General features: G+C 40.0%; 1 protein-coding gene across 3 annotated transcripts in view; it reads right to left on the bottom strand.

The window, feature by feature from the left end:
- The window catches only part of USP15 (ubiquitin specific peptidase 15), a 138,654-nt gene that overhangs the window by 20,293 nt on the left and 90,657 nt on the right, over nucleotides 1-27,704 (bottom strand). For 2 of the 3 annotated variants that reach the window (XM_065399947.1, XM_065399954.1), the window contains 4 exons: nucleotides 26,606-26,750; nucleotides 8,613-8,786; nucleotides 4,107-4,265; nucleotides 3,143-3,367 (listed from right to left, as the gene is read on the bottom strand). In XM_065399947.1, the coding sequence (XP_065256019.1) occupies nucleotides 3,143-3,367; nucleotides 4,107-4,265; nucleotides 8,613-8,786; nucleotides 26,606-26,750 (703 nt within the window). Of the gene's footprint in view, nucleotides 1-3,142; nucleotides 3,368-4,106; nucleotides 4,266-8,612; nucleotides 8,787-26,605; nucleotides 26,751-27,269; nucleotides 27,328-27,704 lie in introns of those variants that run through there. The other variant, XM_065399961.1, reaches the window with a different exon arrangement.

Here is a 27,704-nt window from a genome sequence, read left to right as displayed (position 1 = left end):
CACCTGATTTGTATTTCAGTATCACCAATGGCAACCTGCCAGTTGGGAAAGAATGTCTTTGCTTGCAGCTTTCTGAACGGTCCTATGTTCTTAAAGATGCGAGAATCATGCACCTTTCCATATCAGCAAACACTGATGGCAGTGAAGTGTCCCCAGTGATCCACCAAGGCGTGCATAACCACAGAAAAGAAGCCCTTTCTACTGATGTACTCTGGGGCAAGGAGGTCTGGTGCCAAAATAGGGATGCGTGCACCGTATATCACCTCATTGCAGTTTGGGAACACCACTGCTACAAATCCATCCACTATTTCCTACACATTGTAGAATCACAGACCTGCACAGTAGAATATGATTAATGGCCCTAAACACTTGCATGGCAATGGCCCCCATTTGGGATTTTCCAACTCCAAAATGACTTCTCACTCACTGGTAGCACAAGCTTCCACAGTGTGATTACCACTCACTTCTCCACTGTCAGTGCAGCTCTCATTCTGGTGTCCCTGCAATGGAGGGCTGGGGACAGCTCAGCACACAGATCCCAGAATGTGACGTTTTGCATCCAAAAGTTCTGCAGCCACTGCTCACCATCTCAAGGCTACATTACGATCCCATCAGTCAATGTTCACTTCTCAGGTCCAGAAGCAGTGCTCCACCATCTGCTGCTGCTCCATGAGCACCACCAACAATCTTAATTTTTTTTTTGCTATATTCCTCAGCAATCTGTCCTCCCAGAAACTGTCATGTCTTCTGTTGTTGCAGTTCTTCCTGAGAGTCTGCAAATACTGGAGGAGTGTGCCTCCTGTATTTGCGATATTCATGACAATAGTGCACAGCTATGTGGGTTCATGCTTCTGTCAGAGATGGCAGAGAGCAAAAAGTGCCGTGTGGGTTTGTGGGATTTAAAAAAAATTGCATGAAAATTATGGGATACGGATGGCATTACAGGATGGAGAAAGTTGAATGATGGAAACTTGACCCATAGCTCCCGCTCAACCCTGGCATGATTCATTTCTACCCCACAATGCATTGCAAACATTTCCCAATAGGTATTGCACTGGACAGTGGTGCAGAGCACACTGGGATACCTACTGGAAGCACACCACACTTTGCATCAACACAAGCACTCTTGGTGAACATGCACAGCGCCAATTCAAGCAGGCAAGTACACACATGCCTAAACAATATACTATCTGCGGTGACTGTATGCTGACAGAATTTGCATTGACCGAACTAAGTTTGTAGTGTAGACATGGCCTCAGACACTTAGCTAAAATACCACAGGAGTGTCAGTCCCACTGACTTTCAAAGTCTCTTTGGAAAATGGAACTGAGGGACTTGAAAATTTTGCTAACCGTTCATTTCTTTTTCTTTGCTTTGCAAGATATTTGCCTGGATTTTTTTTTTTTTTAAATTCCATTAAGGAAAAGGAAGTCAAGCCAAGCCAAGCATGGTCACATGGTGTTAACAACTATTATAAAAACTGAAGTTAGACATTCTAGATACTACTCAGGAAAAACTGGTAGGAACAAGCAGGTGAAACTTTTCTTTAACTATGGTAAGAACTCCAAAGATGATCTATTATCTTTAATTCTAGGCAATCTTTCTCACTGTAGGCTTGCCAGTGCTTTTTCAAAGACTAAAATGCAACTTTTTAACTTGCCAAATGGATTGCTGTTTTGTGTGAAGACAGACACTATTTTGCGGCACTTTCACCCTGGGGAAGTGATTGAACTCTGGGTTCCTGCATGGAGATTCAGAACACTGATCAGATGACCAAAATAAAGATTTAACATTAAGCTCTTCAGGATTAATTGTGTCCAGAAACATATCTGCCTGTGCACGCATACAGTCTGTCCCAAGAGAATGTCAGACAGACACTTCTTAGCACTTATGTGCAAAGAAACGCAAGAGTAATTAGAAATAGACAATTATCTCATGAGTTAATTTCCAAATTAAAAAAAAAAGTCATGTTGAACCATGAGGGCTCAACCTGTCTATTCAACTTCTCCTGAAAGTCACACTATTACCTTAACCTCAACTCAACTCCTGCTTTTTCCTCCCTCTCTGTTACTCAGTCATGTAACTGCTATCTTCGACTCCTCTTTCCCTTGACCCATCCAACCAGATTATGTCCAAACCTGACATTTCCCCCTCCACAAGCCAACCTCCTTTCTGCTCCTGCAGCCGAAACTCTCATCAGGTTCTTGTCTCCCACCTCACTTACTATACTTGTCTCCTTTCTGGCCTCCTTAACATGCACATTGTCCCCTTCAGTCCAAAAAACATTGCTGCTAAAGTAACTCAGTTCTGGCCTTGTCACTCTCCTCTCCCATCTTCCACTGTTCCCTCTCCTCTATTACACCAAGTTCAAGTATTCAAAGGCTTTCACAACTCAGCCCCTTCCTACTTAACCCCCCTTACATATCTCCTACAATCTCTTCCACCAACTACAGTCTGTGAATCTCAATGTCTGCTTCTCCCACAATAGTCTATATGCTTTGTTCCAAGTCACTCCTTTCGCATGTAATTCGCTCTTGAATTGGCCCAAAAGACCACCCTTTCCACATTCAAATATTTTCTGAAGATCCTTCAATAATGACTACAAAATATTTGTTGACTAATAATGGAAAGTTGAGGGCAACTGGGCATAGTTTACATATTTAATAAAAATAAAAATCTGTATCAAAATCTCACTTTACTAGTGCGTTGTACTCCACCAAACTTTTGATGTTTGTCATTTTAGACTTGGGGCAGGGTCTGTGCATTTCTTTATGTTTGCATAGCAAGTAGCTTATTTTGACAATATTGGCAACAAACTAACAATAATAATAATAATAAGAAGAAGAATAAGAAAGAGCACAGCCTGGATTTAAAAGGTTAGGGAAAATTTATTATAATATAGTAGTAAAATAAATGATCCATATCTTCCTTGAAATTGAGTAGAGTTAAAGTAAAATGTGTCTTTTACAAAGTTTCCTCATTAATAAGTAACACAGAGATGAAAGTCAAAAAACTGTACCATCCTGACAAATTTAATTTGTCAGATTTATTGCCTGTTCTGTCAAGTATTAAAAATATGAACACACAAAAAAGATTTTAAACACCACAGACAATGTTTTACGTAAACAAAAATATTTCTTACCTGCATAGGTTTAGTAAGTGGATCCATTCTAACTAAATAAACTTCCAAAGTGCGATCTTTTTTCATGGGTAATGGAAGTGTCAAGTAACAAAAGGGATCAAAGGTTACAGAAATCTTAGCGCATTCAGGACAAACAAGGGTGGATTTAAAAAGACCATGAAATATATCTACAATGATGGAATCATTTCTCTTTAAATGGTTCTCCCAGGCTTCCTCAGCAACCACCTACAATTAAAACAGAACTTGGGTTATAACAAAAAACACTAACGAAATGCACGTATATACTACTGATACAAGTAGTTAATATGAGACTATCCATTACATGGGTTAAATGTACAAAAAAAGTCTGATCCCAAGGACTGCACAAGGGTTCACAAAAGCAATGACACCTCAATTGTTAAGGGGATTGTGTGAGTTAAACACTTGTTAGGATAGAGACTAAGAAATCAGCTCCAATGGATGTTTGAATTATTTGGCTAAGTAATTGGACAAAAAGGAAGTTTAAGACAAAAATCCCCATCTGAAGTAGCCCAGCGTTAGTGAGTGTGTATAATGATGCTCTGTAGACAAGCAACTTAGAGCTGTGGAGTTTCCCCAATTAGGGGTATAGCTGAAAGAGGCAGGACACAGGAACTAACAAGTATGCTGAAAGTAGGAGAGTGCAAGACCAGGGGTCCAAAATGCAGCTGATTTTCTTGGTGTGTTGGAATTACTTGTGTATAGCCTTGATGCTGTTTTTGCTATCTCTTTTCAAAGGAAACAGGAATTGTGTACATGTAAATAAATGAGACTAGAAAATATCTCGAGTCTTTGTATCACTAAATTCTCTTCCACTGAAAAGATGACCCCCAAAGCAGCCCCCAAAGATGTTAATGCTTGACAAAGGGGCAACAATATCTTATAACATACTGTAGCATTAAGTAATGAACTAAAATACAAAGAAAACCAATACTAAGAACATTACCTTGTCCGGCCTTCCATCTGCATCCTTTAATTGAATATAAGGCTTTTTCCTAATCCGATTCAAATCCTCATGTAAACCATCTAAGAGAAAAGCTAGAAGTTCTTGACAGTCTTGTTGCTGATATCCAGAAAACTGAGGTGCAAATCGTCCCACTTGTGTCTAGAGAGCATATATGAGAATTTTCAGTTTGGGAAGTGTAATGTTTGATTTTGTGTAAACTAACAAATAGCAAGGGGCTACCAGCATGTCACAATACTTAGAAATCAATGATTGCATCTGGTACCTTGTGTTTTCAGGAATGGCTGCCACTCAGGCGCCATAGCAAGGAATATTACATAGCTGAACATGCTTGCACAGGAGCTATGGGAGGAGCTCTTGGAGAGGAAGAATGTTTTTGTGGTTAAAAACACTGGACTGGTACTCAGGAGGTCTGGGTTCTATTCCCAGCTATACTACAGATTACTCCTTGGACTAGTCACTTAGCACCTCGCTGTGACTCAGTGTCCCCATTTGCAAAGGGGTGCATTGTAAGGATAAATTCTTAAATGTTTGTGAGACATTCAGATACCATATGGAAAGTGCCGTAGTAGTAAACACTATAATGACAAAATAGGAGTACAGGCTGCTATGTTAGTACAAGAGAAGCAGACTAAAGCTCGTCAAACCAGTTGAATGAGGAAGAAGGGTCAATCAGGATATTTTTTTCAGAAATGATTTGGGGCTGGCAAACAATGGCAGATCAATCACTGCTAATGAGGGAGCCTGGAGCCACAGTGACACCCCAAAAGTAGGAAAGTGGTGGTATGGCCAGCAAAGGGGCATATCCAGGAGGAAAGAGGAAGTAGAGATGATGCAATGATTCAGCTCCTCCTCCCCATAGCCTCTACAGGCAGGGCACTAATGGAGCTCTAGCCACAGTTTAATGCTGCCCTCCCTGGGTAAACATTATTTGCTTTCTGGGTGGTGAAATGGCCCCACGGTGCAAAGACCTACTACTGCTGACGAAAACTATCACCAGTAGGGGGTTAATCTAGTGCAGTAAAAGTGAAAGAAAGAAAAAAAAAAACCACCTCTTCCAATCCCCCACAAATGTAAACGATAGAATAGAAAAAAAAAAAGACTATAATTGACAGACATATGCAAGAGACAAAACACTGTTAGAAGAGAATTATAAGGTAAAAATATTAATGAAAGGAAAAAAGCATGGAAGCAGAAAAATATATGGTAGAGAAGTAACTGACCAGAAGACAATGAAGACTGATAACTAAAAACATTAGCATGCTTATTAAAAATAACCAAAAGCTAACAAAGATCTGGGATATAAAAATACAATATCAAATTAAAGAAAGAGGAAATTATAGCACTGTAACATGAATCAGTGGTGTCCTATTTAAAATACTATGTACAGTCCACATTACTTTTTAAAGAGAAGCATAATACAGGAAATATATCGTACATGGTCTTAAGTTTCTAAATTATTCAAATAGCATAGAGAAAAAGTCTTATTCGTGTAAAAGAGCCCAGGAAATTTACATAAAATTCTGACTAGATTATAGAAAAAACGTCTTGAGACCATGTTAAAGTCAAGATCAAACAGCCCCAAAATTAATCAAGGGAAAGATGTAGCACTACAGAAATGATGCTAGAACTAACATATTTTGAATTAAAATATATATAATGAATTCAAAGCACAGCAAAAAGAATAACTTTTTTTGTTTTTTTTGCTTAAGAAATTAAGTAGTTGACTGAAAAATTATGATGTATACAGAGATATTGTAGCTGTGTTGGTCCCAGGATATTAGAGAGACAAGGTGGGTCAAATGATATTGGAACAACTTATGTTGGTGAGAGGGAGAATTTTCAAAAGCTTGTCTCTCTCACCAACAGAAGTTGGTCCAATAAAAGATATTACCTCACCTACCTTGCTGCTCTAAATTGTTAAGAGGAAGTCAACTGAATGGACTGCTAGCTCACTGTTTCAAAACTCAATTTTTAAAATTATTTGTAGGGCTGTCAAGCAACTAAAAAAATTATCTCTATTAATTGCATTGTTAAATAATAATAGAATACCATTTATTTAAATATTTTTGGATGTTTTCTACATTTTCAAATATATTATTTCAATTACAACACAGAATACAAAGTGTACAGTGCTCACTTAATATTTATTTTTTATTACAAATGTTTGCACTGTAAAAAAAACAAAAGAAACAGTATTTCACTTAATATAGGGGTGGGCAAACTACGGCCCGCAGGCTGGATCCGGCCCATCAGGGCTTTGGATCCAGCCTGCGGGATTGCCACCCCTGTGGTGCCGCGGGGCTAAGGCAGGCTCCCTGCCTGCCCCGGTCCCGCTCCCAGAAGCGGCTGGCACCACGGCCCTGCGGTGGGGGGGGGGCAGAGGCTCTGTGCGCTGCCCTCGCCTGCAGGCACCGCCCTCCCGCAGCTCCCACTGGCTGGGAATGGGTATCCACGAGCCTGCCTTAGCCCCGCTGCGCACAGCTGCCACCCCGGAGCTGCTCAAGGTAAGCGCCACCAGCCTGGAGCGTGCACCCTGAACCCTTCTTGCACCCCACACCCTGCCCTGAGCCCCCTGCCGCACCTCTCCTGCACCAAGCCCCTGCCGCATTCCTCCTGCACCTCAACCTCCTGCTCTGAGCCCCCTCCCGCACACCGCACCCCTCCCTGCACCCCAACCCCCTGCCCTGAGCCCCCTCCCGCACTCCTTACCCCAACCCCCTGCCGAGCCCCCTCCCACACTCCTTACCCCAACCCCCTGCCCTGATCCCCCTTGTACACCCTGCACCCCTCCTATGCCCCAACCCCTTGCCCTGAGCCCCTTCCTGCACACCACACCCCCTCCCACACTCCCTCCTGTAGCCCAACGCCCTGCCCCAGCCCTACATTCATGGTCCTGCATGCGATTTCCCCACCCAGATGTGGTCCTTGGGCCAAAAAGTTTGCCCACCCCTGACCTAATACAAGTACTGTTATGCAATCTCTTTATCATGAAAGTTGAACTTACAAATGTAGAATTATGTACCAAAAAAAGTGCATTCAAAAACAAAACAATGTAATGTTTTAGAGCCTGCAAGTCCATTCAGTCCTATTTCTTGTTCAGCCAATCGCTCAGACAAACAAGTTTGTTTACATGTGCAGGAAATAATGCTGCCCACTTCTTGTTTACAATGTCACCTTAAAGTGAGAACAGGAGTTCGCATGGCACTGTTGTAGCCGGCGTCGCAAGATATTTACGTGCCACATGCGCTAAAGAGTCATATGTCCCTTCATGCTTCAACCACCATTCCAGAGCACGTGTCCATGCTGATCACGGGTTCTGCTCGATAACTATCCAAAGCAGTGCCGACCGATGCAGGTTCATTTTCATTATCTGAGTCAGATGCCAGCAGCAGAAGGTTGATTTTCTTTTTTGGTGGTTTGGGTTCTGTAGTTTCTGCATCAGAGTGTTGCTCTTTTAAGACTTCTGAAAGCATGCTCTACACCTCGTCCCTCTCAGATTTTGGAAGGCACTTCAGATTCTTAAACCTGGGCCAAGTGCTGTAGCTATCTTTAGAAATCTCACATTGGTACCTTCTTTGCATATTGTCAAATTTGCAATGAAAGTGTTCTTAAAATGAACATGTGCTGGGTCATGATCTGAGACTGCTATAACGTGAAATATATGGCAGAATGCGGATAAAACAGAGCAGGGGACATACAATTATCCCACAAGGAGTTCAGTCACAAATTTATTTAACGCATTATTTTTTTAATGAGCACCATCAGCATGGAAGCCTGTCCTCTGGAACGGTGGCTGAAACATGAAGGGGCATACGAATGTTTAGCATATCTGGCATGTAAATACTTTGAAATGCCGTCTACAAAAGTGCCATGGAAATGCCTGTTCTCACTTTCTGGTGACATTGTAAATAAGAAGAGGGCAGCATTATGTCCTGTAAATGTGAACAAACTTGTCTGTCTTAGCAATTGGCTGAACAATTAGGAGGACTGAGTGGACTTGTGGGCTCTGAAGTTCTACATTGTTTTGTTTTTGAGTGCAGTTATGTAACAAAAAAAAAATCTACATTTATAAGCTGCACTTTCACGACAAAAAGACTGCACTACAATACTTGTATGAGGTGAATTGAAAAATACTATTTCTTTTGTTTATCATTTTTATAGTGCAAATATTTGTAATCCAAAATAATGTACACTTTGATTTCAATTACAACACAGAATACAATATATATGAAAATGTAGAAAAACATCCAAAATATTTAATACATTTCAACTAGTATTCTATTGTTTAACAGTGTGATTAAAACTGCGATTAATCGCAATTAATTTTTTTTAATCGTGATAAATTTTTTTGAATTGTGTGAGTTAACTGTGATTAATCAACAGCTTTAATTATTTGTTATATGTATTATAAGTTTCATATACTTCAGCTGCGAAAACAAATTCACTGTATACATTGAAACAAATTATAATTTAAGTAATACCAACCTTAAATGCTCTTGGTGTGACGTAGCTGTATTTTCCTGACCACATTTGCTTGATGAGCTCTGCATAAGCTTTTGCTATTTCACCTCGCATTCCTAAAGGATTGTCAAAATTTAGCTCGTCCTGATATTTGTCATTTAGGAAGTATTCTGTTAGTGGAGGGGTGTTGCTCAGACACTGTGAATAGAAATATTAAATACTTAAAATAAAAAGAAGGGTGATTTTAATTAGCTCTGCAAAAAATGCTCAATCTTTGTTAAAGTAGCCATTTTTCTGTAAGTCAAATATAATAAATATTTGCCTGTTAATAAATGAACTATAATACCTGCAGGAAAGAAATTACAACATTCTGTAGAAGCAGTAATTATGATAGGTATTGCAGCCATATGCAGTGTATTTGGGGATCACGTTGTATTACATTTATGAATATTTTATGTATCATTGTGGGTGAGAGTTTGTATGCAAATCCAAGGTGGGAGAGATAGCACAGCTCCCCTAGGAAGTAACAACAGTGGGGAGAGATTACGAAAGTCCCTGAGATTGTTAGCAGCTCCAGAGAAGTACTTCCCTCTAGAGTGGTTTGCATATATTGGGGTTAGGTCAGTCCCAGAAGAAAGGCAAAGGTACAAAGGAAGAACTTGGCATATAACAGTTGAGTTTAAAGTATCAGGGGCTAGCTGTGTTAGTCTGTATCCACAAAAACAACAGGGAGTCCAGTGGCACCTTAAAGGCTAACAGATTTATTTGGGCATAAGCTTCCGTGGGTAAAAAACCCATTTCTTCAGATTATGCCCAAATCCATCGGTTAGTCTTTGAGTTGAGTTTAAAGAGACTCAGGGCATTCTTTCCAACTGACATGAACTTTTGCCCAAGGGGGGAGCCAAGCCAAGCCCTTGCTGAAGGGTTGGAAGCTTTTTAACTTGCCAAAATCTTGGGCAATTTCTGGTATGTTTAGTGTGAGTGTAAGTCCTTTTATTTATTTATTTTCTATATGCTTTATGGCCTGAATAGATGTACTCTGCTGTGAAAGAGCTGTGTGGTAACTTGCAACTGTTGGCATACACTGTTCACAGCCCTTGGAGAGAGAGCAGAGTTTAGGTGCTGTCTGTAGTCAAACTGGCTTGCTGGGGATATCAAAAGTGAACTGCAGGGGACTGTGACCTAAAATCCTTGTCTGGAGAGAGAAAGGACAGAGATTCCTGTCCAGGGAGATGAAGGCTAAAGGCCCTGAACCCGAACTGGCATTCCCAGAGCAGACCCATAAGCTTTTGAAAAGCTTCAAAAATAGACTCCAACAAGAAACTGCTGAACTTGAATTAATATGCAAATTAGACACTATCAATTTAGGCTTGAACAGAGACTGGGAATGGCTGAGCCATTACACACATTGAATCTATTTCCCCATGTTAAGTATTCTCACACCTCTTGTCAAACTGTCTGTAATGGGCTATCTTGATTATCACTACAAAAGTTTTTTCTCTTAATTAATTAGCCTCTTAGAGTTGGTAAGACAACTCCCACCTTTTCATGTTCTCTGTATGTGTATATATATCTCCTCACTATATGTTCCATTCTATGCATCCGATGAAGTGGGCTGTAGCCCACGAAAGCTTATGCTCAAATAAATTTGTTAGTCTCTAAGGTGCCACAAGTACTCCTGTTCTTTTTGTGGATACAGACTAACACAGCTGCTACTCTGATACCCAACACATGTAATGGTTTTATACCAAGCCTAGTTGCTACAGTGGCAGTTGTCATTACTGGCACTACCATGAGGGATGGCTTTTGAAAAGTTTCACCGGCAGAATACAGTATACACTTCAAATGCCCCAAGAACAAGCCATAATAGAGATTAAATATTGTGTTTCAAAGTTGAGAGTCTAACTTCCACCAACCATGGGAAAAGACACTGTTTACAAGTATTTACTACAGCTTGTTTAAGAACTTGGAAGACTAATAAACTGGCTTCTCCTGGCCGAAGCATCAAGGTTACAGGAGTGATAAGAAAATATGATTATTTATGTGGATGGACATGTCAAAATATCAAATACTAGTACAGTAACAGCAATGGACTGATATTCTATCTTTTCCTGACAGAGCCAATAAAATTCAAACCTAAAGACAATTTCTCATCTAACAACATTCAGTGAAAAGTGAAGTGACCTTTCTCAGTAATTCTCAGTGGGTGGTTAGATCAGCTTCCTTAAATTTTGAGAGAGACTAAATATTTTTATGAAAATGTTTCTCTCTTGAAGAGATTATAGACAGGAGTTAAATCAGCAGGACTTCAGACGTCAAATTCAGATGTGTACTGCAGATAATTAGGAGGAAGCCTACCATCCACTTGTCCCATTTGACCTGATGAGAAGATTATGCACTGGGGAACATTTCTGCTTGGGGCCTCCCAAATATGTGTGAGGGCCCGGTAGCGAGGTTGAAGCAGATGGGGGTGGTTGTCTGTGCTTATAGCCCCTGCTTCCCTTCTTAAACAGGTCCTGGCATAGCCAAGACCCGGACTGGTTGTTGAGGTCTGAAGTGCTTCCTTGAAGGTACTGGGACATAGAGGCCCATCCATCTGCTCTGAGAAGAGGGAAACTCCCTCCAACCGAAGGTCCAGAAGGGACTGTTGAACCTCCAGTGGTAGGCCTGAGGACTGGCACCAAGAGCACCTTTGCATGACTACTGCTGATGCAATAGTTCTGGCAGCTGCATCCACGGTGTCAAGGGCAGGGAAGCCCTAGCTATAGCCTTCCCTTCCTCCACCAGAGCGAAGAATTTCTGTTTGGACTCCTAGGGCAGCGAGTCCTTAAGTTTTGAAATGGATCCCAGATGTTAAAGTCATACCTCCTTAGCAACGCCTGCTGGTTGGAGATGCGGAGGGGTAAATCGCAAGTAGAATAAACCTTTCTACCAAAAAGGTCTAGTTTCTTTGAGTCCTTCGCCTTGGGGGTCACACCTTGCAGCCCCTGCCTGTCTCTTTCATTGGCTGCAGAGACCACAAAGAGACCCAGGAGGGGGATGGGAATATAAGTACTTATACCCCATGGTGGGAACAAGTACTTCTTCTCTGCCCTCTGAAGTGGAGGGCAGAGAGGACGGCATCTGCTATAAGGTTTTGATTGAACCGATACTGGTCTCGTTGAGGGGTAGGGCCACCCTCGACGGGGCCACTCCAGCGAAGATGTTGACCAGGCTGTGGGAGGAGTCTTTCAGTATCTCCAATTCCAGCCCTAGGTTTGAGGCCACTCTCTTCAATAGATCCTGGTCAGCTTTGAAGTCATCCAGAGGTGTCGAGCCACCCATCCCTGACACTACCTTCTCTCAGGAGGAGGTGGTCTCCACTGGCAGGGAGCCCTCCGCCTCTTCTTCTGCACTGACCAGATCCTGCAGTTCCAGGTCTTGAGTATCTGTACCGGGCTCAGTACTGATTTCCAGGTTGGATGCTGGTCGGTGTGACAGAGGAGCCCTTCCCTCGGACACCACCGAGCAGAGTAGTGGTTTCCGTTAACAAAAGGCCAATTCAAGACTCTCAACCTGGGACATCTTAATATCTTTAAAGTCATCAGCAAAGTCAGTTACAGCAAAAGAATTACTAGAAAAAAAGCATTGATTAAGGAAATAGTAACGAAAATTAGAACACTGAGCTTTTTTTGGTTAGGAACTCTGGCATACAGGTTTTACTCCAAGATTTAATACGAGTTAGTCCAAAACTAGGTGTTTTAAGCTAACAATACTGCTGAATACATATTGCTGCTCCTGAAAGGGAAAACAGGTCATAATAGTGCAAATAACATGATGCTCACTTAAATTCTGTAGCTCTTGATGTCAACAGGCCCAAAGCTTATTGCAGCATCACAGGACAAACAAACCAACCCAAACAAACCCAAAAGCAAAATCTTTCAGCAAGGTTTACCTGTCTACACGGAGCTTTGGCAAATAAATAATCACACAGAATTTTATTTACCAATCCTGTGTTTCTTTAGAGGACTCAGTCCCAAGGATACAAGTAATCTGCCACCGTTGATACTCCCAAAATACCAAGTGTCATAGAAGAATCAAAGATTACTGTTTATCCCATGTTAATATCTCCACACCTCCAGAGGGGGGAAAAAACTTCTATGGAGAGCTACACAATTTTTTTTTTTTACACCTAGAAGAACCAAAGATTCTTCAGTCATTAACTGCTCAAAGCCAAGAAATAGTTAATACATGACTATGGCTAATGCATCTTTTTGCTCCTGAATGATAGAACTGGTAGCCTACCTGGACATTGGAGCCACAAATATTGAAGACATTTCTTACAGTCAGTGGCAGCAGATAAGCTAATGGTAGAAGAGGCTCAGCCCTTCCAAATGTGAGCCCTGCTGCCCACCTGTACAGTCCAGATCAGCAGGCATAGCTCTGCCTCCTGTGGTGCCAGAGCCAGCTTGGCATTGAGCTGCCTGACTGCCCAGCAGCAGGACAAACCAGGAGAGTCCCCAGAGCACTGCAGCGGGACGAGGTGAATCTGTGGGGCCCCATAGTGATGCTGCAGGCAGAGTCCATCTTGAGCACAACCAGCATGCAGCAAGCCAGCCCCATCCCTGGTACAGTTGCAATGACTCCGTCCCTGTGAGTGGAGCTGGGGTTAGTGCCAGCGAGGGAGAGAGGGATGGAGGAAGTGAGACGGAGGTGGAAGGGGACTGCAGAAGATGGAACCAGACACAGGCAGCTGTGGCCATTGGCACTGTTGTCCCCCCCACCCCGCCCCTTGGACCTCCACAATCCCCTTACCACAGAACCCCAAATAACTCTCTCCCCCACAGACTCCTACCCAACCCCCAAATAACCCATCTCCCCAGCCCCTGCTTAAACCCACCATCAATCCCCCTGATATCTCATCTCCAAACACACCCAATCTCTTTGCACCCTCCAAATAAACCCAAACCCCACAGAACCTCCTCCTGCCACAGCCCCCCACTGATCTCACCTCTCCACCATACTAACTCCCATCTCCCCAAATAAACCTACCCCATCGCACAACTCCCCAAATGCACCCATAAAGCATCACCCTGCCAACCCCCCTGCCACCGCTCACCATCCCAAGTCCTATTTCCCAACAAACCCACCTCTTAAAACCTCCTCTATAGTCCCCCCCATCCCTCAAACCACTTCCCTGTCACAACCTCCCTCTTCTCCCCTGCTGCCCATCCATACTTACTCCCGCAGTGCCCTTCGGCTGTCCTCCCAACACTGAAATCCATATGCCTTATAAATCACCCCAAATACCTCCAAGTCCTGGCTTCACCCGCCCCTCTCCCTTTAACTGCTCTAGTTCCCTATGGCTCATCTAGAAACCTCCCCTCCCCCAATCCCTTGACCCCTGGTATTAGCATCTTTTCTTCACTTTGGAGTGTTATGTGGGGCTGGTGACCATCCCTCCCCCATCTTGTTGGGGAGGTCAGATGGCTAGTCCCCCATCATTCGGAGCCTGCCACAGCAAGTCTGCAAGCAGCAAGAGCCAATGAACCACAGCATGGAGCCGGGTCCAACAGGAGCTACTGCTGCTGGATGAGTGCATGGTTGGCTCATTTTCCTTCCACCATGGGCTCTTCCCTCCAGGTTGGGACAGAAACTGCAACACCTCCCCACCCCAGAGAGCAGGATCTGACAGTTTTACTCAGCCTCCCCAAAGAATATTTTCACCAGCGGTCTATGTTTACACCACTTGACTAGGAAATGAAATTGGTATATATACACACACTAATACAACTTAAACACTGTCAAGGCTTGCAGGTTTAAAATGCAACCTTTTGGTATCTGTTTATAAGTCAATACCCAAAGAAGGGAAGAGAAAAGATAGGAAACTTTCCAAACAAATTTACCAATGCTTTTTTCCTCCTTAAAAAGTAACCAGGCAACTATTGTATGAGCACCACTGATCTCAGAAAAGTTTGATAAGGAAACATCTCAGTTTCAAATTTTCAAGGGATAAAAGAAAAAATACCTCAAAAGTAATTTTCTTTTCTTTATCAGTGAATTGGTCAGAGCGCATAGATTCCACTGCAGTGTAAGATCCTTAAAGCATTTGTGATTTAGTCTATTTTAGGTTACCCCTTGGGATTTTTCATCAACAAACCTCAACCTGACACAATAGATTTGTACTACCACTATTCTGTTGTCATACTAGAAATGCAATATATTGGTGACTACTAAAACAAATTTATTATGAAATTAGGGCATATGCCTGGGGTTGTTGCCCAAGTGTCACATACTTCACCTACGGTAAAAAAGTAGTTCTCTACATCAACTTTCAGAGCAAGTTTCTACTGCAACTGTGTGGCAATGCCATATATATTTCTTTATAAGGTGCACTATCAAATACATGCAGCATTTACTAGTACTTTTTTTTTTTTTTAAATAAATATCTTGGCAAAGTTACCTGGGATCATGAGTAATTCATGTAACTGAACCCTCAATTTGTCAGGCAGTATAATCTTATGATACAAATCAACTTGTGAATATTCAGTGCCATATCACCAATTGCCTTCAAATCCTTCTGTCCATGGGCGGTCACCCTATTAATTCATACAATTAAACTGGAATTTTCCCCAGAAAATAGCCGAAGCAATCCCCTTCAAAAACAAAGTTGGTTTTTTGTAATGTGGAATTTTAATCACTTCTTTTTAATTCTCAAGGTGGCCAAATATGCTCAATACTTTAGTAAATCAGTAACGAGAACAGGAAAGAAAACAAGCTTAATTTTTTAATTACTTGGTGTGACTAGTTTAATATCTTTGCTAACATGAACAAAATGTATAGTTTTCTAAAACCTCAATAAAAAAAAGTGATTCCCCCTTGTTAATCATGATCTCTAATTGACTAGTTTTAAATTTAGGCAAATCCAGATCAGATACATTAGCTGAAGAGGATTAACACAAACTAACAATAAAAAATAATCCTGTTTCCATCAGTCTATTCCAATGCAATTTTGTGATGAAGCTGTCTAGCTATGAGCAAAAAAGCATTTCTCTTGGGACTCAAAATTGAAGTACGAAACTGTTTTTTTAAGGTTAAGTCCAGTTTGCTTACTAGCCATGAGCAACCATTCTTCTTTTATACACTAGCATAAGAAGCAATCCAGCAGTTAAGCCATATTCAAGTATAGTATTTTTTATTCCAGTTCTGCACCCAAAGGTTGCACAAGACCAGAGGAAAACAACTTCCTATGAAATCTACAAAATGCAATTTTTGCAATTCAGATTCACCAATCTTTCTTGCCTTTTCTCTTGTGAAGTCAGGTAGACAAAGCAGTCAAAGATTGTTACTTTTACTTGTTCAGCTTTTCTTCATGTGTCCTAGTCAAAGCACTTCTAGAAAATAAAGGAAAAGAAGCAAACTTTCTGGATGTCTCACCTTTTGTACAGTTACAGGTACAGTAATGGATCTTCACAAAAATGAATTTACAGATGAGAAATATTTCTGACATCAGGCAAACCTCAACAGTTTTAAAAATTCAGTTCAGAAGTTTATCTGAACATTTTGGGTGATTAAGATTCTAAAGGCAGAACCCAATGCTCACTTATTATTTTGCATTAAGAAATCAAGAAATGTGTCTGGTTGAGACATGACATTCTTCCTCAGCAAGAATGAGTGAATGGGTGAGATAATTTGCCTTGGTGTTTTTTCAACATAAGACTGCTTTGGTGGCAAAGACAGGAGTTCTAGGTTTGGGGAAACCAAACAAACATGTACGTTACAGTCATCTCTTGATCCTCTGCATTGTGATCAATAATGCATCTAGTCATAGGTAGAATTCTATCTGGTTGACTGAAATGTTATAGTGGAAGGTTATCAACACTACTACCACTTGCTGGCTTTGGACATGACACCAGCATTTTTAGGAAGTAGGTTAAATAAAATGCAAGAGTCCTCATCTGTTTCTGCAGCTTCAGCTAGGAGAGGTTTGTACTGGAAGCAAAGGTCTAAAAGAGCAACTAACAATTTTTGAAGTTTGGAGACTTGAATGTGTTTTTCATGACAGAATATGGTGCTAAAGGTGGATTACTGGGAAATACAGAGCACATTTCTGAAGTCTATGGCAGTCAACCACACCTGTTGATGCAACCAGAGATACTGGAATGAGCAGATATTTAGGACTCTGACACCACTTGTCTTTCATCTAGCTAAAGACAGGATGGTAGATTTGGAATGTCAAAGGGTTTGATTGTGCAGACAGAGCTGAACATGGAGTGTGGTCAACAAAACTAAAAGGATAACAAATTAAAGTTTCAATCTTTATATTATTTGGACTTGTGCCAATGTTTATTACTAAGTGATTTTACCACTTAATATAAAATTTTGTTTTGGAATGCTGTAGATGCAAGTCACTCAGTTTTCCTGGATTTGCTGAAACAAAATATTGAGTGATTGAAATGCATTTGTTTTAATTGTAGAATGCTATTAGCATTTCCACAATTCCCTTTTCACAGAAAAATCTTGGAAGCTTGTGTCTGCCGGAGATTTTACTTTTTAAATTATGCCTACTCTTTTTTGACAAACCATTTGTTGTGCCTTTTTTTTTTTTTTTTTTGGTTTGATGGGGTGGGCCTACACTGAATTCAAATTGAAAGAAAGAATGAAGTATCTCTCCACAATCAATCCAAGTAAGTAGAAGATGACAAGGAAGACCTGGGATTTCTCAGGGGTTTTTGTTAATTAGTTTTGTTTCAGTATTTGAGAACCAATAATTGACAAACAAATTCTTGCAGGATCCAACTTAAGAGTTTGTAGATAGTAGTGAATAAGGAAGTGTTATTTACCCCTTCACATAACACAGGAAACAGGTGTCACTCAATGAAATTAACAGGCAGCAGGTTTAAAACAAAAAACATAAGGAAATACTTCTTCACACAAAACAGTCAACCTGTGGAACTCGTTGCCATGGGATGTTGTGAAGGCCAAAAGTATCACTGGGTTAAAAAAGAATTAGATAAGTTCATGGAGGATGGGTCCTTCAATGGCAATTAGCCAAGATGGTCAAGGATGCAACCCCATGCTCTTGATGTTCCTAAACCTTTGACTGCCAGATGCTGGGACTGTATGACAGGGGACAGGTCACTCAATAATTGCCCTGTTCTGTTCATTCCCTTTGAGGCATCTGGCATTGGCCACTGTCAGAAGACAAGATACTGGGCTAGATGGATCATTGATCTGATCCAGTACAGCCCCTCTTATGTTCTTAGTTCTGGTTTAACTGAAGAATTAGTAAACATATTTACACATATTGCCTATTAACCTATATCTTTAACTTGATGTGCATAGGACTGGAAGGAATCTCCTGTATCATCTAGTCCAGTACCCTGCTGCAGGCAACGTTGTCATATAATCCCATTCATAAATGTATCCAGTTCCATCTTAAAACTACTTTGGTTGTTTACCCCCAACTACTCGTTTTTTGGAGGCTTTTCTAGAACCTCACTCCTCTGATGGTTAGAAACCATCTTATTCCCAGCCTAAATTTATTCATGGCCAGTTCATAACCATTTTTTCTTGTGCCAACATTTAGCTTAAATAGCTTCCCCCACTCCCTGGTGTTTACCTCTCTGATGTACAGAGTAATTATCAGGGATCCTAGTTTTCAGTCATTAAAAACCCCAACATTCTCCAATAACCTCCCCCTCCCCCCGAAATCCGCATTTTCCCACAATTAAAATGAAACGCTGAACTTTACTTTCCCTAGCCACAATATATATAGGTATCAGTTGAACACAAGTTTTATTGCTATATTTAAAATCTTTAAGCAAGTAACTTCGAAGCCTACCAGTGCCAACCATTATAATGAAATAAAATATAATTGCAATGTATATTTCTTACATATACCAAATACTGCTATACTATATTTTCAGATTATTTCACAAAAATAAAGTGAAAACTGCTTTTATATAAACATTACTCACTTTATGAGTTAGTCCTGGTTGTTAAAATAGAGTTGCAGCATTCCAGCCACATTTTCGTCTTTCAGACATTGGTGCTGAGCACGGAAAAGAACCCCAAGTTGGCTGAAACTTCGTTCCATGTCAGCTGAATATACAGTCAAGTTGGAGGAGAGCCACTGCATGTTTCATCAGGTTGGGAACGCGATCTTCAACAGCCATACATCAGTAAATGGGATCCTCAACGTTTCCAAACACGTCTTTGGCAATGCCTAAATACACTAGCCATTCCATGTTGCATTCTTCAGACAGCTTTAATTGTGATTTCAGTTTCATAATCTGTAGAAGCAGCAACTATCTGTTTAGGATCCAGCGCATGAACATCATGGAGAAAATCAATTGCTGGTTGTTTATTTTTTAGGTTGTACTGTCTCAGTTTATCAGCAGCATTTTGAGCAGCTGCAGATCCAGTCGCATTATCACTTGATGATGTAAGATGCTCCAGCCATGAAATTAAGTCGGTTGTTTGTCGATGATCACGGCAATCGAGTTTCCTTTCAGGTCATTGAGAAGGTGCTGTATGTCCTCTTCAAAGAGAGTTGGTAAATAACAGGAATACAATTGATCTGATTTGGGAATGGCATTACCTCTCAACGTGCTTGCTCAAAAAATCTCGGACAACAGGTAAATCAATTTTATGCAGAGGAATGTCTTTTACACACATTCGAACAAAAACTGAAAGTGACAGTTTCATGCTGTTCTTTGACAGTTGTAAAATGCTAGAATGATCCAGTCACAGTGCAGTTTCTTTACTGTCATCAATGGCCCTGCTGTTTCAGCCTCTTGCTTTAGTTTATTTTCATTCAGTTTATGTTTAGTGCTTTCCATGTGTTCTAAAATTGTCTGCATTCAAACGATCTACAGCCTTGTTGCATCCAGTACAGAACAGCACATTACCATCAACGTGAAATTTGTCCTTACCAAACTCAGTGACATGGTCTTTAGGGGTGATTTTTAAAGTTGTCAGCATCTTTTCAGAACTTTAATTATTCATGTCTGGAGGCTGAAGTGAAATTTGAGATGCATTAAAACACAAATCCCTAACCGCCGTTGAGTAACCTCTATTCGCCGAAGCAGTTTATTGGTGTATATTTAGCTATGTAAATTTAACATAATAAAAAATCAACTACAAGAGGGGGAGGTTGTGCAAATTGAATAAGTGACACCGGTACTTTCAGTAAAATTTAGTTAATATGGGTTTTTATTTTTTCACAAACTGTTAAATCTAAAGATTCTCTGTAAAAATGCAAATTCCGTGTTTTTCTGTGGTGAAAGAATCTCTAGGATCCCTGGTAATCATATCACCCTTTTAGCTTAAACCAAACTCTTTTAGTCTTCTCTCATATAGGCTTTCCAGTTCTTCTGGTCATCCTAGTAGCCCTTCTCTGCACCTGTTCCAGTCTGAATTCATTTTTCTTGAACATGGTGATCAGAATTGCACACACTATTCCAAATGAGGTCTTACCGATGCCTTGTACAGTGGCATTAATACTTCCCTACCTCTACTGGAAATACCTCATCTGACACATCCTAGTATTGCATTTACCTTTTCCACAGCCATTTTACATTGGTGACTCAGTCTTCCTATGGTTCATGTCTTTCTCCTCCATTGCTTTCAAGTAATGAGCCTCAGTTTATAGCTGAAATTCTTGTTATTAGGCTCTTAAGTACTGTTAAATTTAATCCAATTTATTTGACTCCATGCCTCAAGGTCATCCAATTCTTCCTGTATAATATTCCAATCCTCCTCTGTATTGACGATGCTTCCCAGCTTTGCATCATCGGCACACTCCATTGGCACACTCCTACTTTTTGGGCCAAGGTTACTAATGAAAATATTAAACAAAATCTGTTCCAAGACGGATACTTGAGGAACTCCACTAGTAAGCCCACACCAGCCAGAGAATTCTCCTTACAGGAAAACCCATGTCTCCCTGTTAGCCACTTCCTTAACCACCGTACCATTTCGATCCTAAACCCCATATTCTCTAGTTTAACTAATAATTTCCCATGTTTTACCATATCAAGAGCTATACTGAAATTCAGACAGATTAGATTTACTGCATTTCCCCTTAAATATACTTCTTATTCTTGCTCTTCTTCAGTCATATGGTACCACATCCAATTTGAGATATTTATTAAAAATGCCCACTACTGAACTTGCAATTTCATGTGCCATTTGTTTCAGTATTTTAGGATGGAGATTATCCAGCCCCGATTTGAGTGCATTAAGCTCTCTGAGTTTTGCTTCCACCTTGAATGTGGTAATTTCCATTTCTATTCACTCATTTCCATTAGGTATCCTGCCTTTGCCCCTATGTTCTACATTGTCATCCTTATTGAAAACTGATGTAAAGTATTCATTTAGTTTTTGGGACATAACCTAGATCATCATTAGTGTTGTTGTAGATTTTGCTTATTTTGGCTTATCAATTGGTTGTGGTCAACGATGAAGAACAGTCAAACCAAACCAAATTAGTACCAAATCCAAATAAAGTCTTTTACTTGCTTCTTTGTAGACAATTAAGTGGGGATAATATTTCCTCTTTGGCTCCCTAAGGGAAAAATCCAGTCCCAATACATAATGCTACTCAGAGTATCCACGAAATCCAACTCCTTAAAGCAAGATTTCTCACAGATGTGATATGAACTAGACACATCATGCATAATAGATCCCTCCCAATTTGCCTGGTAAGAAGCAATGCCTACATGAAAGACTATGTATTCTGAGGGAACACACACACTCAGATTAAATCACAAAAATTCTAAACAAGAGTCACATTAGAATTCTCTAAATCAGTAGGGAAACCTTCCCTCCAAGCACGCACTTTCCAATCACTTTGATTAAACATATGAACAGAACTTTTAGGGGAAGGCTTTATCTACAGTCTCTCGGCTACCGATCCAGTTAAGCAATAGTAGTTAACTGAACTGATACTCAAAAGAAATAAATAAGATCTCCCTTTTCTCTCCCTGTTTGCAATTGTAGGGTTGTCTGGGAGTTTTTTAAAACATCCTCCCCAAACATGTGAAATTCAAAATCTGCTACCTGTTGTCTTCTATTTAGTAGTCTTACCACAAGTCACTAGGGTGTTCTTAGAGCTCTGAGAAGAAGAACAAGGTTCTCAATCTTGCCTTCAGGGTTACTGCTCTGAACAGAGATCTGTCAGTGTGGCCATTAACTGAAGGCCTGGAGCAACTCTGAAGCATATAAGTAAGGGTAGCAGTACTGCAATCCCTCTACAATAACTTTGCGCCCCCCCAGGACACCTTTTTTTGGAGAAGACCCCTACAATTACAATACCATGACATTTCAGATTTAAATACCTGAAATCATGAAATTTACGATTTTTAAAATCCTATGCACGTGAAATTGACCAAAACGGACTGTGAATTTGGTAGGGCCCTATTTATAACTTCCTCTGCTTTAAACAATTCCATTGGAGAAATGGACTAAGTAATCTTTATGCCAATCTTTCTTTAGTGTGGTCTTACTACTGATTTGTAAGACTGGCATATGAAAAAACATTTAAAAAAAAAGGGTTTTGCACTGCATGACACTGCACTATTGGCGTGATAACAGGCTAAAATTGTTGCAGCCTTCATTGAGAGACGGAAGATTGAAGTAGCAGAGTATTTCAAGAATAACTTCACTTATCTGCATTTTTGTTTACTTCACATTCAGCAGGACACTTGGGAACTCATAAAAATAAATTATTTATGAAATTCAATTTCTGCCCATTGAGTTTCAAGTCAGAAGGAACTCTCTCCAAAAGTGTTCTATGCATCCTGACCTTTTACTGGTACATCAATTGTTATTTGTTAGATTTGTATTTTGTGAACTCAATAGCCCATGTTTTCTTATTGATATATTTCTTATTGAAATTAGAGTGCTGTTTACTACAGCCCTGTTTTCTGGGATCCTTGTAGTATTTGATACATTTCAATTAAACAGGTCTATCATTAACTCTTTCAGTGCTGTGGCATTATCAGTAAACAAAGACAGAATTTAAACAAATCAAGTTAATCACTAATAAATACTGCATTTAAAACTTGCTACTGCTCTCTTGGGTCGCCATCTTCTTGGGGAATGTTTAAAGAGATTGTGACTGTAGCAGAAACTAACCTGTTTGAAAACTCTAGTTACCATTTCACACTATATTCAATACCTCCACAGGGCTGCATATGCTTTGACAAGTAGCTCATTTACATCCATAAGCAACCATGTGATTTTAAAAGATTATTAGGACTGAGGGTTTAAGTATTCAGTTTGCAAAGAAGAGGGAAAGAAAGTCCAAAATATAATCAACAACTATTTAGCTTTCATTTTTTGTATAGTCTATAGTAGAGTGCTTTTAGATCTACAGATAAAAAGGGCTATACGTATAAAGTAATATTTATACTGCATATTATATAATTCTCATTTTTTATTCTTAGTCTTTTTGCCTAAGATTGTGTATATGCCTAAAGTTACTGTATAGGAATGCTTTTATAAACATAAAAGATACAAACAAAATAAGTTTAAAAAGGAAACCATTTAAACTACTTATTTTCTTTTAATCTTCTATTTTTATAAAAACATTTCTATCCAATAACTTTAGGCATTACACAATAGCAAGAGACAGACTAAACCTTTCATACTGACTACCTCCTAATCAACACACTCATTCCCTACTTCCTAAAACAAAGCTAAATAGCTTTGTATCTTTCCAGAAAAATCAACCTCTGTCTACCGCTCAGTGTTGTTATAGTCTGAGACAGACAAGGTGAAAGAGGTAATATCTTTTAATGGACCAACTTTGCTGGTGGAAGGGCAGAGCTTTCAAGCTACACAGTGCTCTTCTTCAGATCTGTCCTCATCAGATTATGATTCTTCTTTTACAAGAGTGGTTTTTGGTTTTTTTTGTTTTTAAAGGGGGAGGAAAGTAGAAAGATATTATATCTAAAAAGTTTCAAGAGAAAAACAAAAAAAGTAGGAGCAAAATCTATCCCTGTATTTTAAGTTTTCATTAGACGTGATCAGCAAAATAAATTTTCATATAGACTATTCTAGAATAGTTTCATGGACAGATACTAGCACTTAAATAGTTAAAATGGGAGATACTGTTAAAGTAGGTAACAGGTGTAAGAGTGTAGACAAGTCTACACTACAAACTTAAATTGACCAGGTTAGGTCGATTTACAGCCATTGCTGTAATTAGTCTCTGAACCTGACAAGAATGACAGCCAACAGCCAATGTAAGCTGGTTTAAGTAACCCCCAGTGTCTACATGGACACTGTGTTGCCTTAACTACACCGACATAAACCCTTCTCGTGGAAATGGAATTATGATGTCAGTGTATTAGGGCACTTACATCGGCAAAAGCAAGGCTGTAGTGTAGACACTGACATAATTAGGTCAACGTAAGTTGCCTACATGGACCTAACACTATAGTGTAGACCAAGTCAATGTCTCAGCAGAGTAACAGTTTTACTACTATTTGGGCTTATTTCTACCACAAATCACAAAAAATACTAGTCTTGCTAAATTTTTATTACTTCTCACAGCTATAAGTAGATCAGCTCCCATTCCTTTGGCAGCTAATATATTCCCAAAGGTTCCTGACACATTTACCTATTCACTCAGAAAGAACAGGATAATTATATATACGGGAATAAAAGGCTAAAATAATCCAATAGATGTCAGTTCATTATCTGACTCTCAAGCCTGTATTCCCATGTTCAATCTTGTTCAGAAGAACAAAAATTCCTAAATTATTCCAGCTAAGTTGAAAGGCATCAATATCCTCAAGAGAAATTCACCAGAAGCTTTAATTGCCTGAGTAGACTCTAAAGCTAACCTTTCCCAGTGAAACAGTTCAACTCATGCCAACACCGTAACAAGAGGCCAAAATAAATGCCTTTGAGGCAACATAAAAGTGTTGTCTTCAATAAGAGGGCACCTAGGGGTAGTGCACTGTACCACCAGAAGGGAAATCGGGGTTATATTTCCTGTTAACTGATCTCTGGCCCAGTAGAGGGTGAAGCACCATGAAAGCAACATGCTCACCTCCTGGGAGTGGAGGGGTGTGGCTCACAATGCTCAATCATTTTTCACATCTGATTATAATGAGGCATTGACAGGCTACGCAGAGTTCCATCTAGTTCTCCTCAGGAAGGATGGCTGCGAAGTAGGACTGAGGGAAAATCCTTGCGCTTCTTGCACAGGAACAAAGGAGTCCTCCACCCATCCCCCAAGAAAAGAAATAAACAAGTACTCAATAAGATCAAAGATACAGCTATCTTCTGATTAACACATACAATAGTATCTTGTAAGTCAGCGGAAGCAAACATATATCTTGTTTTACAAATTGATTCATAAAACAACTAAGTTACCTGAAATACAAATTTGAATATCTGATTCTAGACCTACCAGATCAAAAATAGTCACTCCCAGATGCTCACATTAGATGTCTCATGAAATATGATAGGAAATGTCTGAAAAGGAAGGCTACTCTAATTCAATAGCCACTTTCCAGTCATCCTGACGAAACAAACATTTAGATTATACTGACTGGAAGCGCTGGAGGTAAGAGTAATAAGGTGTTTGGGTTTTTTTTGGCATGTATGGCAAAATTTCAGCTAGCTCCTAGTTTACTTAATTCTATCTAAGATTATTTTATGTTGATGTCATTGTTCTCTCCCCTCCTCTCCAGAATTTCAGGTGCAAGTGAGGTAAAAGTAATCCAAGTGGAGTGCTAACAGTGCAAGGAAATATCTAGGAAGGTACATATTTGGTGGGAGTAGAGAAAGAAGAATCACCTAGTCTGGGCATTTCTAAGTTTGTATAGGAACCGCACACGCACACAGGCACAAGCCCCACACACAGCAGCTCTTCCCCTCCATTTTAAAAGTTTCATAACTAGCTACCAAGTTTATTTTATTTATGAGAAGAGTAGCATAGTGGAGTCTGAGCAGAAAACTGAAGGTCAAATCACAAATCTGGAAATAACTCTCTGTAGCTTTGGGCAAGTCATTTAAACTCTGTCTCAGTTTTCTCATCTATAAGATTCAGATAACACAGCACCTGTTTAGCTCACAGTACTGTTGCCAGGATTATATGTAATGTATTTCAGAAATGCAGAGAAATGCAGGGTTCTTTCTCCCCAGTAGGGCTGCTAGCCAAGAGGCCATTTGAAGATGTCTGGGAACCTGGCGGGGTTGGGGGGGGGAGGCAGCCAAGCAAATGGCTGGCTTCTCCTTGTGGCGGATGTTCAGTGCAGGTACTCCATAGGGAGGGCAGCCAGTGACCAGATAAATGGCCTGATAAAGGACTTAAAAAGAGGTCCTGGATAAAGGAACAGAATGGGGGAGAGGGTTCGGGGACTCCAATGATCAGTACAGCAGGAAGCCAACCCCCTCTGTTCTCATAGCCTTCCTTAACCCTCTTATGAGGCTGGTGGATGGTAAGGTCCAAGCCATGGGTCAGCTGGGGGACCTGGATGGAAACAAAAGGGGGCTGGTGAAAGCCCCGGAAAACTAAATTGAATAAGCATGGATTAAACAAAGGGGGTCTGGTGAAAGCCCCGGAGAATTGATGTAAATAAGCATGGATTTGCCTGCACTGTACACTTTATCTGCCGGGTAGTCCCAGACATCTATATAATAAAGTTGTGGCCTGATTAAACCCATAACAAGTCTCCTGTCCTTCTTGTGGTATACCCAGACAATTAGAATTTATATGTTTCCTTCTGCACCTCGTGCTTTTCACAAAGTACCAAGCAACAGAGGAGAGTACAGAATCCTATTCAAGGGATCACTTGGGTTACTTAGGATCCTACTCAGGTTTCCCTTTGCAACTGGCTCCATGTGTAAAGCACAACATTAGGGGAAACAGTAGATATAAAAACTAAATTTCCCCACATAACAATCTGTGCTATTTTCTCAAATTTTATAGTGTTCTGCCAGTAACCAAGTGTCTCAATGCAAAATACAAAAATACTAATCTCCAAGCCAGGCTCACTTTACTCTGAAGCACCTACCTGAATTGCTGAGTTCATGAAACACGTATTTCCCAAGTTACTTAGGCCACAGAGGCCAGGCTGCTCATTGTGTCTTCCTGGCTCTGAATAATCATAGTTCTTATATGCAGTGTATGATGGGAGGCAATAGTTTGAATTTTTCACACTGTAAGAAAACAAAACATTTTTCACAATGTAGCCACATGACCTATAATGCTTTAATACACCTAGTATTTTTGGTAATTATCAAATAAGTTATCTAAAATTAAAAGTAACTATCGTTAACTAGATATCTAGATATCTTCTTAGAAGCATTTAACTTTGCAACTTATCAATCTTAAATCTCAGTCAAAAAGAAAAGGAAGATCTCTTTCCCTGCAAGCAACCAAACATTTTCATGCACCGAAACAACCAAAACAGACTACTATTGTATCTCTCTACCCTTGATTTACAGGAGCAGCTTCACAGCTCACTCCATTCTTCATTGCTCCATCAAATTTAAAACACTCAGACTTTAGGGACCACCAGCAGCAATAAATCATCTCATGTATATCCTTTCTGCATTCTGCTACTGTAAGAGAGTGAGGACAGTAGAAACTGGAATGAAGAGTTGTGCTTTGGTTACAGGTGAGAGCTGAGATTTCCAAGGCCACCGTGACATCACTGGCTTGATGCATTAGAAATTCTATTTATAGTTTCACTGCTAGGACAGCACAATCCAGCATTCAAATGCGGGAAAAAGCCTGGAGTAATAAGGAAAACACAAAATGCCTTCTAGCAAGTACATTCCAACTTCATAAAGCTCTATCATGTACCTATCTAGTGAGACTATATTAAAGCTAAAATGTTAGCTAAGTTAAGGGTAATTTATTACCATATGACAGAATACAAATACTAAATATAACCCCCCCCCCCCCAATAAAATAAGCATATTTTAAAAAACTAGAAGGGTAAAAGAGCCCAGTAAAACAGCAAGTTTTATCTTACATATAGAATTTTTTTTAAAAAAAATCACGTAAAAGATTAAAATTCCTTAAACTGTTTTTAGTTACTAATCATATGAAATATTTATGATAGCAACTTTGGATACGATTCAAGAGCATTTCTACAAACCTCAAAT

Source organism: Emys orbicularis, chromosome 1, assembly GCF_028017835.1.
Source record: "Emys orbicularis isolate rEmyOrb1 chromosome 1, rEmyOrb1.hap1, whole genome shotgun sequence".
Lineage (NCBI taxonomy): Eukaryota > Metazoa > Chordata > Testudines > Emydidae > Emys > Emys orbicularis.
Note: the sequence above shows the minus strand (reverse complement) of the source record. Positions and strands in the feature narration are given on the sequence as shown.